Raw genomic sequence first — 16,561 nt, forward strand, 5'->3', positions numbered from 1 at the left:
ATTTTGACAACATAATTTTGCTTTATACTCTTGTTTGATTAAGTGTAAAAATACTGTTCTGAGAGCCGGCGCCGTGGCTCACTAGGCTAATCCTCCACCTTGCGGCGCCAGCGCACACCTGGTTCTAGTCCCGGTTGGGGCGCCGGATTCTGTCCCAGTTGCCCCTCTTCCAGGCCAGCTCTCTGCTATGGCCAGGGAGTGCAGTGGAGGATGGCCCAAGTGCTTGGGCCCTGCACCCCATGGGAGACCAGGAGAAGTACCTGGCTCCTGCCTTCGGATCAGCATGGTGCACCGGCCGCAGCGCGCTGGCCGCAGTGGCCATTGGAGGGTGAACCAACGGCAAAAAGGAAGACCTTTCTCTCTGTCTCTCTCTCTCACTGTCCACTCTGCCTGTGAAAAAAAAATTAAATTAAAAAAATAAAAAAAAATACTGTTCTGAGGACTATACAGACTTCATCAGATTGTCAGCAGAGTCCATAGCACAGAAAAATATCCACAATCCCACGAACAAATGCGTTAATCTCACAAAGTCATCCACAACTCTCCTATCAACAATCTTAATTTTATAGCCTCATCCCAAGAAGCTAATAAATTTTACTATAATGTTTATATTTACAAGTTCCAATATTTGTCTTAAAAGTCCATGGTTACACATTTTCACTGAGTTTTACTAGGAAAATCCCTGCCAATACCAAGAGACATAAGTCAACTAATCCACATGTCTGCTTACAATAAATGGCAATGAAACAAAACAAGACTCAACAAAAAAGGAAAAGGCCTGAAAGACAACAAAACAGAAAAACTAATTCTCAGTGACAGTCTCATCTTTCATCTCAAGCCATGCCTTGAAATCTCCCCTGTTTAATTATTAAATCAGAAGCTGCTCACTGAGCGCTGTCTAGTTTTGATGATTCTTAAATGTAATCCTGCTGACAGACTCTGTCCATTCTTCTCTCTGTCTACTATTATTATCTATGACAAGGTCTGAATGCTAATTTTAAATTCAACTTTCATTAAAATAGAATGAAAGTTCCTCTGACAGTGACCTCTTGGCTCCAATGTATCACTTTTATTTCTCAAACTTACGAAAAGAAAAATTCCACTGTGAAAAATATTTCTCTAAATATCACATAGTTAAGAAAATACATCAATACTGTATCAATATAGGAAACATTTTAAGAAATCACATACTTTAGGAATTAAAACTTTAAAATTATTATTTAATACACTTTATAAAATTTAGGATGTTAAGATGATGAAAATGTATTTCAGATTTCTTATTTTTGTCTATGGCTACAAATATCAGAGGTATTTGTGTACCTCTCATATGTTAATAGCTGCATTAGTCATGATGGCCAAAAGGTAAACACAATCCATCTAACAATGGATGGATAAATAAATAAAACGTGTATTGGTATAGAATGGAATATTATTCAGCATTTAAAAAGAAATTTTGACACGCTAGAACATGGATGAATTGTGCAGATATTATGCCAAGTGAAATAAACCACTCACTAAAGAACAAATGCCATAGGATCTCTTACCTTATCTTAGCATGGAGAGCAGTCACATTCATAATCCTCTAGATACAGCAGATGAACTTGGGGCTACTGCCCAATCAGTACAGAGTTTCAGTGGGGGAATATGAAAACATGTAGAGATGGAAGGTGGTGATAGGACTACAATAATGTACATACACTGAAGGCCACTAAACTATGCATTTAAAATAGTTAAAATTCCAACTTTGTTTTATGTATATTTTACCATATAATAAATAAAAACAATGAGGACCTCAAAAAACCTAACAATGGATTTGAATTCTACACAGATGACATACCTAAAGTCAAGTGAAATGGGAAAAAAGATAAATAGCAACTGGAAAATATACAAAGGGGATGAACAGTGAAGTAAAAGTGGCACAGCGTGTTAAGCTGCTCCCTGTGATGCTGGCATCTCATATGGAGTGCTGGTTTGAGTTCTGGTTACTCAGCTTCTGATCCAGCTCCCTGCTAATGTGCCAGGAAAGGCAGCAGAGGATGGCCCAAATGCTTGGGCCCCTACCACCCATGAGGGAGAACAGGACAGAATTCCTAACTACTGGCTTTGGGCCGGCCCAGCCCTGGCTGTTGCAGCCATTTGGGGAGTGAACCAGCAGATGGAAGATCTCGGTCTCTCTCCCTCCCTCCCTCCCTCTCTCTCTCTCTCTGTCACTCTGCCATTCAAGTAAGTAAGTAAGTAAGTAAATAAATAAATAAATATTTCTTAAAATGACCAAGAAACAAAAAACCTATCCATCAGGGAAATATAAATTCAAAAATTAAGTCTGAGTGTTGGCAAGGAGGTGGAGAGATGACACTCAGACTCAGTTGAGTGAAAACACATTACCACGCTGGAAAGTGTGCTACAGCCACAGAATTTATACTCTTGAATTACATTCTCTCTATAGTAGTGATTTTCAAACTATAGGTCTCAACCCATGTGAAATCAAGTTGAAAATTACAATTCACAATTTTAAAATGTAATTAAATACAATAAAAATAACAGAGCATGTAGAAAAGAATGGCCATACTGTGTTAGCCTTTTGGCTGAGATCAACTGCAGAGAGAGCAGCCAGTAGTAAAGATGAAACTTATCTGGTCCACAAATTGATAAAAATTATTTCTTACTGTGAATCAGGGGCAAAATAGAATTTGAAAGCCAATAGCTAGAGAAGAAATTATCAAAGCCAAAAAACTCTTTATCCCCAGAATCTAAGTGGATGCACACAAAGTTTATTAATACTACCAAGACATTATTTGTCTTTCTCACTACCATTTTCTCACAAGTGTACAGTGAAGTTTTCCAAACACTACTTGACATATGATGGCACAACAGAATAAAAGCAAAAACAGGGATGAGAACTCAGCTGCTATCCACTAAGACAGAAGTTAAAAAGATTTACAAAAACGTAAAGCAATAGCACACTGCTCACTAAATTGCTGTTCTTTTGTAAACTATAGTTTTATAGAACTACTTCAGTTTAAAATTGTCACTATGTTCACATGTAATAATTTTATTTTAATTTTAGATGAATTCATAAATGAGTTTCTTAAAATGTGGCCCCACACCCAGAAAAAGCACCCATACTGTTTTGGTTAATTAGTAAAGATAAGTACCAAATTTGCAACCTAGTGGCTACAAAAATACAGAAAACAAAGATCTAGCATGTGCATATTAACCTTTTCTTCTTTTGAATCCAGTGACTTAATTTTCAATGTTCTCACTTTTAAATAACATAATTAAAACAAAAATAGGGTACTTTACCTATTGTGGGTTGAATTATGTCTCCCAAAAGGATATGATGAAGCTAAACCAGGGAGTACTTGTGAATGTGACCTTATTTGGATTGAAACAGGATGTTTGCATATGTAATCAAGTTAACTAACATGAGGTGAAACTGGATTAGGATGGGCCTTAAAAATCCATTGACTGTTGCCCTTATAAGAAGGCCACAGGGCCAGAGATGTAGCATAGTAGGCTAATCCCCCACATGAGGTGCCAGCATCCCATATGGGCACCGGTTCAAATCTCAGCTGCTCTTCTTCCAATCTTGCTCTCTACTATGGCCTGGGAAAGCAGTAGAAGATGGTCCAAGTCCTTGGGCCCCTGCACCCATGTGGGAGACCTGGAAGAAGTTCCTGGCTCCTGACTTCGGATCAGCACAGCTCTGAAAGCTGCGGCCATTTGGGGAGTGAACCAGCAGATAGAAGACCTTTCTCTGTTTCCCTCTCTCTGTAGCTCTACCTTTCAAATAAGTAAATAAAATTTTTTAAAAATCATACGAAGGCACCAGAACACAATGACACACAAGGAGAACACCAGATTATGGAAGAAGTACAAGAATAAAGTGCTGCAGCCATCAGCCCAGGAACACCCAGGGTGGCCTGTCGTCCCTAGAAGCTGGGTAGAGGCAGGGAACAATCTTCCTCTTCTGCTAGGGCCTTCTGAGAACAGGTACCTTGTAGAACCTTGAGCATGCACGTCTGTCCTTCAGAACTATGAGACAATACATTTCTGTTGTTCTGAGTTACTCAGTTTCTCGTAATGTGTGATGGCAGCCCTAAGAAACCAACACATCAGTCAGACTGACAGTGCTGAAATACCCAGCACTGGACTGACAATGTGAAAGAATGGGTACTCACATATAGTAATTTTATTATGTGGACATAAACTTCTCTAAATTATCAATAATAAGCATATCTTTTTTAAAATTTATTTTTATTTATTTGAAAGGCAGAGTTATAGAGACAAGAGGGAGAGTCAGAGAGAGAAAAGAGATCTTCCATCCACTGGTTCACTCCCCAAATGGTCACGCTTGCCAGAACTGGGCCAGACCAAAGCCAGGAGCCAGGAGCTTCTTTCAGGTCTCCCACGTGGGTGGCAGGAACTCAAGCACTTGGGCCATTTTCCACTGCTTTCCCAGGTGCATTAATAGGCAGCTGGATCAGAAGTGGAGCACCCAGGACTTGAACCAGTCCCCAGATGGGATGTAGGTGTTGCAGGAGGCAGCTTAACTCTCTATGCCACAACACCAGCCCCAGCATATCTGTCTTTTGCAAAAAGAAAAACCTTTAGTTTTAAAACCACTATTGTTGGCTGGCGCCGTGGCTCACTGGGCTAATCCTCAGCCTGCGGTGCCGGCACCCCGGGTTCTAGTCCCAGTCAGGGCACCGGATTCTGTCCCAGTTGCTCCTCTTCCAGTCCAGCTCTCTGCTGTGGCCTGGGAGTGCAGTGGAGGATGGCCCAAGTGCTTGGGCCCTGCACCCGCATGGGAGACCAGGAGAAGGCACCTGGCTCCTGGCTTTGGATGGGCGCAGCGCGCCGGCCATAGCAGCCATCTGGGAAGTGAACCAATGGAAAAAAGAAGACCTTTCTCTCTCTCTCTCTCTCTCTCTCTCTCTCACTGTCCAACTCTGCCTGTCAAAAAAATAAAAAAGAATAAAACCACTATTGTTACCATTATCTAACCTTTTCTGTGAATTCTAGTCAATGTACAATAAATTATAGTAAAATATTTGCTATATATAAAAGAATTCCAACAAGTTCATGGAAAAATGTTAATTAAAAGACAAAAATTTTAAATATAAACCTTTAGCTAATTGGCTTTAGGAAAGCTGAATTCCAGAAAATTAGCATGCTTCCCATCTCATAATTTCTAAATTTTTTAAAGAATCTATCGCCATCATTTGCATACATAAATTTTAATAAACTGTTGAATGAAAAAATATATAAATATAAACCTTATTTCTCAACACAATCTCCATCAAGTTTTTTTTGTTTTATAAGCAACAATATCATCCATTTCGTCCATCCCTAAAGAACTGAGGGTCTTGGGAATTTAACCATATTAATGCAATCTATTTTTGATTGTTAACTGAAGGCTAGGAAACAAAAAAGAAGTCAGAAGGAGCCAAAAGAGAACATCAAGTGGATGCCCACTGACTTCCCATCCAAACTCTTGCGAAACTGTCTTCTTTTGATAAGAGGAATGGCAGGAACACTGTCAAGGCAGAGAAGGGCTCTGATGAGGTTTCCCAGGCACTTTTTTTTTTTTTTTTTTTTTGCTAAGCTTTGGCTAACCTTCTCAAAACACTCTCATGAGAAACAGACAATATCTGCTTTCCTCCAAAAAGTCAAAAAGCAAAATGCCTTGAGCATCCCAAAAGACTGCCAGCACACCCTTTGCTCCTGACTGATCCACTTCTTTGACTGGATCATTTCCACCTCTTGGCAGCCACCATTTAGATCGTGCTTTGTCTTCAGGATATAGCAGCAGAGCCATGTTTCTTTATTCAAAAAATGCTTCAGGGTCTTCTTCCCCTTTGTTTCAAACTTCCACAGAGACTTCTGTTCCTGTGTGCAGCTGAGCCGGTACAGCCATTTTGGCGCCCACTGAGAAGAAAGTCTGCTCCACCTGATTCTTTGGTTAGGACTGTGTACACTGAACCAGCTGGGAAGTCTGTGGTGTTGGCCGCTCTCTCTGCTATCAGCCATTGGTCTTCTTCACTTAGGACATGAACAGGATTAATGCTTTCCTTGAAGATCCATGGGGACTGCTGCCATTACAGGCTTCAATCTCATCATCACGTCATCTGTTTCTTAAAATCGGTTATTCATTTGTAAGCTGCTAACTTCTTTGGGGCATTGGCCTCATAAACTTTTCATAAAGTATCAGTGATTTCACCATTCATCTAGTCAAGCTTCACCATAAATGTAATTTTTTTTCTTCAAATTAGCAGAATTCATGTTTCTGTAATAGGGGCTCTTTTCAAACTGATGTCTTAACTGTCTGAGAGCCTCAAATTAGATCTTGTTTGGATGTATTATAACAAGCTAGTATGAGCTGATTTTAATGCAAAAAAATTGAAGCTCATGCATAGTTTTTTTCATCAGACACATTTCTCATGAACTGTTTCCCTCATACATATAAAAGATTAAAATTAGTAAGACAGACAGTGGATGTTTAGCCTAGTAGCTGAGGTACCTGTGTCTCACATCTCGTTTGGATGCCTGGAGTCAATACCAACTCCAGTCTTCTGCCAATGCAGATCCTGGGAAGCAGCAGTGATGGCCAGGCAATTGGGTCTCTGCCACCCACTGGACCTGTATTGATTCCCAGCTCCCAGCTCTGACCCTATCCACGGTGGGCATTCAGGGAGTAAACCACTCTCTTTCCTGTCTACATCTCTCTTGCCCTCAATAAAACAAGAAAAAAATCATCTCTCTACCTCCAATATAGGGAGAGTGTCTCTCTCCAAAGTCATGTTTCCCTTATCATCAGCAAAATTTGCCTACTGAAAATGGGAAATTTTCAGTGGGAGTTCAACAGTGTTCCCATGATTTTGGGAGTCTCTACCCTGAGGTTTGTCCTCACTACTTGAAGGAATTCTAAAAATCTAACACGAGGACTCAGCCTGCCAGCATTTCCTTAAAACATGTAGAAGCAACTAATAAACCCAAAGCAGCATGAATTCACAATCCAAAATAACTAGGCACCCACAGAAAATTACATGAAAAAATGTCAGCAATACTTATGTGTATATAAACAATATTCTACAGATTATAGTTCATAATACATTGCATTTTATTATAAAGTTAATTATAACTTAATATATTTTATCCCGAAGGTGAATTATCAGAACAGATGGACAAAGAATTTTAAATAAGCCTAATAAGTAAACTTAAGAAGATAAAGAATAATATTAACAGGTAAAATAACAAAATTTAATCAAAGAATCAGATGAAAATACTGGTTAAGAGAAAAAATAACAGTGGAAATAAAAAAATAGATCCAACAAGCCAGAGAAAATCCACTAAAGAATATGGATTGAGGGCCAGCATTGTAGCATAACAAATTAAGCTTTCACCTGCAATGCCAGCATCTCTTATGGGCACCAGTTCCAGTCCCAGCTGCTCAGCTTCCAATCCAGTTCCTTGCTAATGCACAGGGATGCACAGGATGCCCTAGTGCTTGGGCCCCTACATCCAGGTGGGAAACCTAGATGGAGCTCCTGGCTCCTGGATTCAGCCTGGCCCAGCCCCAGCTGTTCTGACCGTCTGGGGAATGAGCCAAGTGATCACAACAGCTCTAACTCAGCCTCTCAAGTAAATAAAATAAATCTTAAAAAAAAAAAAGAACATAGGTTGTGATAACAGGATAGAATGAAAATACAAGGAGATAAGGAAACGTTAAGAAAGACCTAAGAGGTGGCAAGGATAGATCTTTTTAATGAAATAATGACCATAAATACATTTCTCAGAATTAAATTTTTTAATTCTCAGAATTAAAAAAAATTTTTTAAGTCAGATATAAAGGATTCAAAATAATGCCCAAAAGCCCATACCAAAAGACAAAGTGACAGTCATATTAATCACAGATTTGGTGACATTAAAAACCATTCTTGTCCTTTTCATTTAAAAACCATGTAGGGGGTCACATTTTTTCCTAAGGTCTATTTTTTAGGGCTAGGTTCACTGTCTTCTGGAACTGAATATTGAGTATTGAGATAAAGAAATCTGAAGGCATACTAATATTTTTTCCTTTTTTTTTTTTTTTTTTTTTGACAGGCAGAGTGGACAGTGAGAGAGAGAGAGAGACAGAGAGAAAGGTCTTCCTTTGCCATTGGTTCACCCTCCAATGGCCATCGCGGCTGGCGCGCTGCTGCCGGCACACCGCACTGATCCGAAGGCAGGAGCCAGGTGCTTCTCCTGGTCTCCCATGGGGTGCATGGCCCAAGCACTTGGGCCATCCTCCACTGTACTCCCTGGCCACAGCAGAGAGCTGGCCTGGAAGAGGGGCAACCGGGACAGAATCCGGCGCCCCGACCGGGACTAGAACCAGGTGTGCCGGCGCCGCTAGGCAGAGGATTAGCCTATTGAGCTGCGGCGCCGGCCTAATATTTTTTCCTTTATAAATTACTTTGATTTTTATTTTGTTTGTTTTTTTCTTTGGAACAGGGCGGGGAGGGGGTGTCAGTTTGCAGTCTGGACACAAGGGATTCTCAAGGGTCTCATGGACTCCCAGGAATTAGTTCACCACACTGCAGAACTGCTGTGGTAAAAATCCCATGCTGAGGGGCCGGCGCCATGGCTCTCTTGGTTAATCCTCTGCCTGTGGTGCAGGCATCCCAAATGGGCGCCGGGTTCTAGTCCCAGTTGCTCCTCTTCCAGTCCAGCTCTCTGCTGTGGCCCGGGAAGGCAGTGAAGGATAGCCTAAGCCCTTGGCCCCTGCACTCACATGGGAAACCAGGAGGAAGCACCTGGCTCCTAGCTTTGGACCGGAGCAGCGCCGGACATATCGGCCATTTGGGGGGTAAACCAACAGAAGGAAGAACTTTCTCTGTCTCCCTCTCTCGCTGTCTGTCAAAAAAAAAAAAAAAAAAAAAAAAAAAAAAAAAAATCCCATGCTGACACTGTTTAATTCGCCCCAGAAAACAAACTCGCACCTTCTGCTGAGTGGATGAAGATAGCCCACGCTCCAAGAAATGGACGAGAGGATGTAACAATTGGTTGTTTTTGTTATTTTGTCATTTTAGAAAGGTGTGTTGTGGGGCGTTTCTACCACCTACAGAAGAGGAGGGAAAATTACACTGAGTCCCTGACGCTGACCTCTGGGAGGTCCTATTATGAGTGAGTGACAAGACGGGGGAGGCCCACTTGCACTGGCTGTGAGGGGCTCTGACTCACAGGCAGGGAAGCCACTACAGGGCTGGTCCAGGCTTTCAAAGGCCGAAAATGCTCATTCCTCAGATCTGCACTCCGCAGCCGCGGGCGCAGAGAGGAGGCGTTTGCAGAGGCCCCTCCAGCTCGCATGGGAGAAGGCCTCGGTGTCTCTGCTGTGTTGCTTGACTGACCATATGATCTCCTTCCGCAGCCTTTCCAAAAGGAACTTTCTGGTTTCACCCAGGTGACGTCTGCGTCTTGCCCCTCCGTGAAGATGATCTGCTAAGAAAATGTGTCAGTGGTCCCACCGAGGCTCTCCCTGTTTGATATCCTTCACTAGCATTAAATATTTTCAGAAAAATCAATGAAGTCTTCAGTTTAAAAAATGATACAAAAAGAAAAAAGAAAAATTACCTTTGAAAGTCAATGAAAAAATAAGCAACAAGAAGAAAAGTTCTGAGGGTTTAAAAAGGAGGTGGCATCAAACAATGCAGAGCCAAATCCCCCAGCAAACTTCAAGGGGCTGTCCATTGTCACTCAGAAATCTGTTCCAAGTTCGAAGAGAAAGTGTCTCCTTTTAATTCTGTAGCACACTTATTTATATGCACTTCACAGAGGCATGAGCACAAGGAAATTAAAGAAGATGGTTTCTAAAAATGTCACAGAGAGAAGAAAAAACTCACTTACTGTAGACTGTGTTTGTGCCATGTATTCACCCTCCATTTTATTCAGACGCACATTTGTGTCCTCAAGCAATTCTTGAATATTTTCAGTGTGTTGCTTTTGAAGATCAAACTTTTCCTTTTCCATTTCTGCTACTGCACTGTGGAGCTACACGATGAAATCAAGAGCGGATTCTTTCACTAAAGTATAGACTATTTTGCAATTCAGAAAAGAAATGTTTTCTTGTATTTCTCTATATATGGTGAACTGAACCACAAAAGATATAAAATCTACAAATAAACATTTAAGGTAAAGATACCATACAAAGAACATGATTAAGAAATGTGTTTTTTTTTTAACATTCTTGGATTGAAAATCTTATGGATAAGCAAATATTGGAGGGGAGGATCTGCCTCAGGCAATCAGACAGATAACACAGAACCTCAGCTAGAAAGCAGGAGCACTGGTCTCAAATCCAGACACATCAACATCCAAGTACTGTCATGGATTAGTAATATTATCATCCTGCATTACTCATTTAGATTAGGTGCTGTACAACAGCAATGTGAAAATGCTCTACGGAAACCCCCAGTAAGAAGCTACCTATACATGGAGTGGACAGCAACACCACACTTACAAATCAAACACAGAATGAGCAGGGTGGCTGAGGAGCACTTGATACTATTTGCATCATGTACATGGGTCTTTACTGATAAAGGTTATTATGTATACAGTTTAAATGGATAAAGGTTTAACATGTTGATGTAAATTGTTTTATTAAAAAAAAAAAAAGCAAAGACAAATGCAGGCAAGACAGGGTTAATGGACAGCTTCCAAAGGGGACTGAAAATCTGCGCTCCCAACCCTGTGAGCATCTTACTTCTAGTGAACTCACATTCCCTACATTCAACACCAGGGCCACTCAAGAGGCGGGGCAAATGGGGGCCCACACTGTCCTGATCATACATTTAATGCACTGTCCATGAACAGGGAAGAGGGATATGGATATGACAGACGGTGTAGACTCTTACTAGAAGATATCAGGACGAACAGCGAAAACAGAGACCCTAGAAACCAGAGGCAGAATATAGGCAATGATTCTGGTAATGGTACTGGCAAGGGGCCCAAGAACTTCTCTTCAAGCTTCTAACTGAACAGACGAAAGGATGACTCCGTATCAGCCATATACAGGACTCTTGGGTTCACAAATTTAACATGCACTTTTGACGATTTTTTTTTTTTTTTTTTTTTTGGCCAGGCAGAGTTAGACAGTGAGAGTGAGAGAGAGAGAGAGAGAGAGAGTTACAGACAGTGAGAGAGAGACAAAGACAAAGGTCTTCTTTCCGTTGGTTAACTCCCCCAATGGCCGCTACTGCCGGCACTGCGCGGATCCGAAGCCAGGAGCCGGGTACTCCCCTCCCCAGTCTCTCTTGTGGGTGCAGGGACCCAAGCACTTGGGCCATCCTCCGCTGCCCTCCCGGGCCACAGCAGAGAGCTGGACTGGAAGAGGAGCAACCAGGACTAGCACCCGGCGCCCCAACTGGGACCAGAACCCCCAGAACCCAGGGTGCCAGCACCGCAGGTGGAGGATTAGCCAAGTAAGCCATGGCACCGGCCCACTTTTGACTATTTTTTAAGAGGTCCACAAATCTCTGATTCCAAACTTGTACTTTTTTGCTAGAACATACATTGGAAACTGGTGTCATATCTAGTATTCAAAAGTGAGTTACTTGGGTAGTAGAAGAACGTAGCCACACAGCACCTAAATCTCAGTGCTCCTTCATATGCATATAAGAATGATCCAGGCAGTGCTGCAGCTCACTAGGCTAATCCTCTGCCTGCGGCGCTGGCACCCTCGGTCCCAGTCGGGGCGCCGGATTCTGTCCCGGTTGCTCCTCTTCCAGTCCAGCTCTCTGCTGTGGCCCAGGAAGGCAGTGGAGGATGGCCCAAGTGCTTGGGCCCTGCACCCGCATGGGAGACCAGGAGAAAGCACCTGGCTCCTGGCTTCAGATCAGTGCAGCACGCTGGTCGTGGCGGACATTTAGGGGGTGAATCAATGGAAGGACGACCTTTCTCTCTGTCTTTCTCTCACTGTCTCACTCTGCATGTCAAAAAAAAAAAAAAAAAAAAAAAAAAGATCCAAATTCTAGTGATATTGCTTATATCAGATACAAGTTTGTACAATGAATTCTAGTCTACACTATATCATATTATCTGAAATTTCATGGAAGAAATGCTAAATGACCCAAATCCATGATTAAAAGGATTTAGTTCTAAAAACTGTCCTATTGTTAGTTTCATAACAATTTTGCTTAAAATGTATTGGCTATGGCAAAAATTCCAGAATAGGGATTACATGGAAAAATTAGTCAAAAGTATATTTTCTAAATAACTAGTTTTAGGTCATAGACTTCTAGAAGAAAATATATATGAACAGTAGTTATTTCTAAAGAATAAGTCTAGAATTTTGTTATTTTCATTTTCTTTTTTCATACTTTTTTGTACATTCTGTGAAACCATTATTTTTATAATTAAAAATGTTACTTAGCAACACAAACTTTTATATTTTCTATACTACTTAAAGTAGCTTACCTTCTTTTCCCAATCATTTTTTAGAGATTCTGTACTCTGTTCACATATCTTTTTTAGCTCTGCAATCTGGTTTTCTTTAGTCTCTCTAATAACTTGACAGTCACGTATAAGGATCTGAACTGTCAAAAATGATAAAAATATAGTTAAACCAATTATGTTTACCACATAAGAGTTTGATGACGTAAAATAGGATGCACCAAGTAATATTTAATTTAATTTTCACTATGTCCTCTTAATTCCCTCTTCTGAAATATCTCTTCTACTTTGCTGACTTCTCCATTCCCACCACCAGGAAGGGCCTTTTCACTCCCTAGGCCCTTTTCACAGCGTGTGGCCTCTAGTGCTGTTCCCCTTGGCTGGGTCCTCTGTTGTTTTGAAAAGGCCTTTCAATAGCACAGTACCCCCTGCCTTGGAATCCCTGCACAGTTCTCCTCACCTAAACACACAGGGGTAAAATGCCTCTCACAAAACACTCCTCCAGGCCCAACCATTCCCCCCCCCCCCCATCTTGTGGCACGTCTATAGTTGAAGCCTGTGTAGAGTACTGAGGATATACTATTTCACAGACCCTGCCTGCTGTGGTTTGGATGTTATTTGTCCCTTAAAGCTTCACGTGGCAGGCTTGACCTTCATGGAGGTGGTGGAAACTTTCACAAGATCTAGTGGAAGGTGAACTGGAAGGGTGTCCTCAGAAGGGACTGTGGGACCCCAGTCTCTGGCTTCCCACTCTCACCAGGCCATCTCTCACTCATGCACCTGCTCCCACCGTGGCACCATGAGCCACGAGGTTATGCAGCCAATCACCAGGGCTGATGCTATGCTGTTTGCTTGTATTTTAGGCCTATGAAGTTGAACTAAATAAACTGCCTTTATTTATAGGGCAGCCTGCCTCAGCTATATCATTATAGTAATCAGAAACAGCCCAATACCACATCTACTGCCTGAATGGGATCATCCACAGATGCAGATGTGGAACGTGCGCCCTAGCCCCTGCCATCCTGAGTCTCATCCAAGTATCACCTTCTCTACAGGCAGTTCTTCAACCAGACTCCTCCCCTCCCAACCACACAAAGAAACTCCTCTTTATTCCCATGAAACTTTGCACATTTGTTCATTAAACCGCATATTACATTATAGGGATTCATTTTCCTATTTCCTACTTAATAAGACAAAGGCCATATTCTCTGAGTAGAAAGACATTTCAACTTTTCACCCACAGAGCATAACAGTCTCACACAAGCAAGAGCTCAAAAAGACATGTGCTCAATGAACAAAAAAATTATCTTCTTTCCATATAGCTGCTCCTAGACACTTTTAAATGGTTTTCAACATTATGTGACTAAATCGAAATGTTAAAATTATATAAACTATTTTATTTATAAATCATCTATACTCCTATCTTTAAATTTACTTAAATTGGAGGCCGCTGTCTGCAGTGCTGACATCCCATAAGTCCCAGCTGCTCTCTCTCTCTAGAACTCTACCTTTCAAATAAATAAATAAATATTTATTAAAAATTTACTTGAACTGTCACTGATTTAAGTGAAAATTTGCGTAATAAATTCAAGTTATTTGGATAATAAAATAAATTAAGCTGTATTTTACTTAAATTTAATATTATTTTCCTGGTTAACTGAATGTTTTTATTCAATTACTTCAAGATAGCAAAATTTTCATAAGCATTTCCCTAGAAATTTTTTTCATTCATATCTTAGCTACGTAACAAATAAAGGAAGGAGAAGAATCCAAGTTAACCTTTGTCTTTAACATGTTTAACATATTTTACTTTACAATTCCAAAATTAAATTAAGATTTGGCTGCATTATCAAATCTTAAAAGGCACGGGCAGCTGGCAAAGCAGTTAAGACGCTACTTGGGATGCCTGCTCCCCTACCAGAGGGCTGGGAGTCCCAGCTTTGCTTCCTATTCCAGCTTCACACTAATGGGCACATCAGGCTAATGTGCAGCAGTTGACGGCTCAAGTAGTTGGGTTCCTATTACCCACGTGGGAGACTGCGATAGAATACCCTGGCTCCAGATTTCAGCCAGGCCCGCTACAGCTCCTGCAGGCATTTGGGGAGTTAACCAGCGCAAGATCTCTCCATTGCGCGCGCTCTCTCTCTCCATATGTGTGTGTGTGTGTGTGTGTGTGTGTGTGTGTATCTGCCTCTCATGCAAAATGAAATAAATATTATTATTCAGCTATCCGAAAGAATGAAATTCCACCATTTGCAGCAAAATGGACACAACTGGAGGACACCATGTTGAGAGAGATAAGCTGGACCCAGAAAGACAAACACGACATGTTCTCCCTTATATGTGGGAGCTAAAAGTAAAAAAAAAAAAAAAAAAAAGGGAAAAGGAAATATCTGTGTGACCCAATACTGCTGCAAATATAGTTTTGTAAAACTTTCTTACATCTTTGTCAAATCAATGGTTAAGAATGTTATTCTATTATAGTTTTAACAATTTGTGATTACACTAAAATTTACTGTGAAATGGTCATTTTTCCATTCAATGATTGTTTATAGCTGCTGTCTGTATACCCACTAAACAAGAGTATTTTTGCTCTTTATTTTAAACTTCTTATTAAGCCTTTTTATTGTCATGTAAATTTAAAATATGCTATCTCAAAAACTAAAAAAAAAAGGCAGAAAGGGAGAAAGAATAAGGCTGGGAGGGGTGGGAAAGGAAGGAGGAAGGAAGGGAATATCATTATGTTCTTGGAATTTAATCTACAAGTCACATGGAAACTGTTAAAAATAATTAAAAATTAAAAGAAAAAAGAGTAAAAAAATAAAAATAAAAGAAATAACAAAAAGGAAAAGCTTTAAGAAACATCAGTTTTGGGGAGCCCGGGGCCATGGCTCACTTGGTTAATCCTCCACCTTGCAGAGCCATGGGATGCCGGGTTCTAGTCCCGGTTGCTCCTCTTCCAGTCCAGCTCTCTGCTGTGGCCCGGGAGGGCAGTGCAGGATGGCCCAAGTGCTTGGGCCCTGCACCAGCATGAGAGACCAGGAGGAAGCACCTGGGTTCTGGCTCCTAATCGGCACAGCGCCAGCCGTAGCGGCCATTTGGGGGGTGAACCTTTCTCTCTGTCTCTCACTAACTAATTCTGTCAAATAAATAAATAAATAAAAAATAAAAAAAAGAAACATCAGCTTTAAAACTTTAGTATTTTTAAACCTTACGTGTTTGAATTGGCTGGCTTGAATGAGAGTAAGAAAGAAATCTGGAAATAAATTTAAATATTTTTGTAGCAAGTGATAACATTTGGAGAAAGAACCTGAATAAATTTCTAATTACTTTCACCAAAATTTAAGACTGAAAAGGAATCTAAAAACATTCATTTCACTGGTTTATTTATACATGTAATTGCCATCCTAAACTGTCAAAACATTTCCATTCATGCAGTCATTCGGGTTGGGTGATTTGAGAGAGCAACAGCACGCTCCACCTGGGAACCCCTACATGAAAACCTTCCTTCCTCTTCTCCTCTTACCCACTGCCTCGTTCTTACCACTCACCAAGCCTTGACTCCATGCAAAATTTTTCTGTCAGCTCTCTTCTCACTACTTCCACTGCAACCCCTCAGATATTCTGGGTCTTTATCACCTTAAGTACAGCTTAGGGTAGCACAGAAGCCTACCATCTTTCAGTCAGAGTGAAGTTCATGTACTTATCCCAAGGTCACCGTTTGTGAGGAGAAAATCAAGGCCCAGAGGCTTCCCGATGTCATATATCAGACACAGAATAGCAGAACTGGAATCAGAGCTATGTTTTCTATCAGTGGACTGTTCTATCACTCTATTCTACCTCTGACTACCGTAACAAAGTAGGAACTGGCCTCACTTATGTTCAACACACCTGCCCACCAGGCTATTCCTCCTGAAATTCACATCTCAGGGGCTGCCGCTGTGGCACGCTGGGTAAAACTGCCCCCTGTGATGTCAGAGTCCCCACATGGGCACTGGCCCAAGCCCTGGCTGCCTCCGATCCAGCTCCCTGCCAATGGCCTGGGAAAGGCAGCAGAAGATGGCAGAAGTGTTTGGACTCCTACCACCCATGCAGGAGACCTAGAAGAAGCTGCTGGTTCCTGGCTTCG

The 16,561-nt window shown here is 41.2% G+C and overlaps 1 protein-coding gene across 38 annotated transcripts in view; it reads right to left on the minus strand.

Moving 5' to 3' along the window:
- CEP112 (centrosomal protein 112) overlaps positions 1-16,561 on the minus strand; it is a 519,374-nt gene that overhangs the window by 390,956 nt on the left and 111,857 nt on the right. For 27 of the 38 annotated variants that reach the window (XM_089316743.1, XM_089316736.1, XM_070060419.2 and 24 more), the window contains 2 exons: positions 12,457-12,575; positions 9,889-10,032 (listed from right to left, as the gene is read on the minus strand). In XM_089316743.1, the coding sequence (XP_089172869.1) occupies positions 9,889-10,032; positions 12,457-12,575 (263 nt within the window). The remainder of the gene's footprint in view (positions 1-9,888; positions 10,033-12,456; positions 12,576-16,561) is intronic. The other 11 variants (XM_089316754.1, XM_089316757.1, XM_089316753.1 and 8 more) reach the window with 3 other exon arrangements.

This window comes from Oryctolagus cuniculus, chromosome 17 (genome assembly GCF_051225735.1).
Source record: "Oryctolagus cuniculus isolate XC-2025 breed Fujian yellow rabbit chromosome 17, ASM5122573v1, whole genome shotgun sequence".
NCBI lineage: Eukaryota > Metazoa > Chordata > Mammalia > Lagomorpha > Leporidae > Oryctolagus > Oryctolagus cuniculus.